A 2,535-nucleotide genomic window follows, 5' to 3' on the forward strand; every position below is an offset into this window, starting at 1 on the left:
AAATGAAATCAAAATTATAAAAGATTGTTAAGCTAATGTAATACAATCATTATGCTGGACAGACACATATAAAACTATATGCCTGCTGTTGCTGATTTCTGAATGATCATGGTTGCTCGGACTCTTCAAAAATGTCAACACGCGCATGTCGGATTCTCCAAAAGTAGTGTAGTTACGGAGAATCCGACCTGGTTGCAGCATCGAACTTAGCTTACGACAGAAAATTGGAGATTTGAATCACAATATAGGCATCTCCAAAGTCTGTAAAACATCTTTGAACTCAAACTCTCTGGTTTCTTTGTTGAAGCGCTCGACTAGTTTGTACCTGACATCGTTCAAGTAAAACGATTGTGCAGTGTCCAGAAGCCATGTTGCCTCGGAGTCCGTGAGCTTGCTAGTAAAGACAATGTCCCCTCGAATAAGAACGAGATCCTTGCTTTCAGTAAATTCGGTGTAGTAAGTAACCGTGAAGTATGGCGTAGCTTGAGTTCCTCTTGCTTTGTAATCTTCAAGACCTGTGATTAGCATGTGTGGCGCCTGCACTGCATGAAGAATCGATGAATAGTCACGAAATGAAAAAGAGCATTTTCTTGTAACGGAAGGAGTCTCGCACCTGGTGGAGCCAGGAATTTCACTTAGGGTGTTCAAAATATGAAGACAGAAACACACGACGAAGCCAAAGGGGATTCAACATGTATAGACGTAAAAATAATTTAAACCATGTATAAAAAGTTTAATTTTCGCCCAAGGAGGGATGGAAAAATCCCCTCGGCCCTACTTGGCTCCGCCCGTGCTCTCACCCCAACCTATCTTGATGTTTACACAGGACAATGGCCACTAAATTATAAGCGTAAACAGTTTGATTTCCCCAGAAAAGTACAGGTTCAGTTGGTGAGAACAAATATTCGGATAGGAGGCCGAAGTTGAACGGAAAAAAGACAATCTTTCAAGTGAAATTGGCATCGATGCCCTGCATTACAGCGAAAAGTCTACAGTTGAGCGGTCTCTTTCATCGGATAATATGGAGATGGTAGACCATTAAAGTATTATATGTTTCCGTATGTATCCGGCTATGAGTAGTATTATTATAAAGACTTACATATAGTGTCTACATCATGGTAGTAGGTTTTACAATTCAGATCAACGGAGATCGTTAAAGGATAAACGGAGCAAGACGAGTCTGACCTTGCACAAACATCGTTGTGTAACCACTTCCCTTCCATAGCGGAATCACAAAATACCGGCTACAAAGGAAAACAGAAGTAGTATGTCAAAGATAACGAAGGAAGAGTGTGTGCGTTAAACAGAGAAACTAATTAGAGTCCGAGAAAACAAATGAATAGGATGAAGCTGCACATTTACCAACTTGAAGCTCTTTGCTCCAAGAGCTTATATAAACTAGCTTTCATCAATGCTGCAATGTGACCTCTTCCCAAGTGATACTGAGATGACATAATCATGCAACAAAAGGGAGAAAATGACGGAAAGAACAGGATCATTTACGTATCACTAGCACGTTAGGAAAGCAAAAGTTGAGGAATCAAAGAGCACATTGTGGCATATACTGCAGACCACGATCAAATATACAAAGATACAAATAAATAAGCAGATGTAAAGGTGCATGGCTGATCGTAGCTAAACTACTTGAATGGATCGTGTAAACACACATAAAAATAGTTATTTCTCTAAACATCATAGAGAATTTTACAAGCTGACAAGCATTTCAAGAGGGAAATCTTTTTGCACGAGATCAGTTCCAAAAGAAAAGATGAGAAAGCAATCCATGAACCAAGCATTACATTTTAGATTCGAATGGCTTAAAAACACTAAGTTGAAGGGGTAAATATAGACCAAAGATCAAAAAAAATCATCGGGTCCTCTAATCCTTTCAGCAAATCCTCATCCTATTTGCAGCAAAATGATATAAATAATAGTCATCTACAAAAAACTATTAACGCAACCATAAAACATGCATGTCTAGCTAAATCTAGAAAACCAGACCGCATATATTTTTGGCCACACGAATTACTTTTACAAGTTTTATCATAAAGATTAGATAAACCTTAGATGACTTCAATTTCTAGCGGAGTACAAGAAACCATCTAACCTATGACAAAAGTTTGGTCTATTTGTCTATTGTTCATCATATTGCGTGACCAATGTAATTCACAACTGTCCCGAATAAGAATTCAAGGCTGAAAACTATCTCAAGAAAGCCAACTATGCATTTGAAACTATCAAAATAAGAAAAAAAAAAAACGTTGAAATATTACTTACGTCATCCCAAATTTCAGCTAGCTCTTCAGCTGATTTGTGCTTTGCCCTTTCCAGGTCAATAATAGAGTCCAAAGGCTTTTGCTTCAACGGGGTGAAGCCAGAGGCAAATTTTGATGTCCGAACTGAACCAAGCGAACGCCATTTCAAGAAATCACTAGGAATAGCATCTCGTGGTGACTTGTCAACAATCTGCGGCAGAATTGAACTTCTGTATGGTTGTCTCGAAGCCATAGAGAAAGAAGAAAAACCATTTCTATA

General features: G+C 38.5%; 1 protein-coding gene across 1 annotated transcript; it reads right to left on the reverse strand.

Annotated features, from left to right (window-relative positions):
* Positions 1-3: 3 nt before the first annotated feature.
* On the reverse strand, positions 4-2,535 carry LOC107877577 (ATP synthase mitochondrial F1 complex assembly factor 1; the record flags this gene model as incomplete). The annotated part of the gene is given in 4 exon segments (XM_047406124.1): positions 4-542; positions 1,186-1,244; positions 1,363-1,442; positions 2,278-2,535. Coding segments are annotated over 4 exon segments (702 nt in total), but the record flags the coding sequence as incomplete, so codon positions are not given.

Source organism: Capsicum annuum, unplaced genomic scaffold (assembly GCF_002878395.1).
Source record: "Capsicum annuum cultivar UCD-10X-F1 unplaced genomic scaffold, UCD10Xv1.1 ctg839, whole genome shotgun sequence".
Classification (NCBI taxonomy): Eukaryota; Viridiplantae; Streptophyta; class Magnoliopsida; order Solanales; family Solanaceae; genus Capsicum; species Capsicum annuum.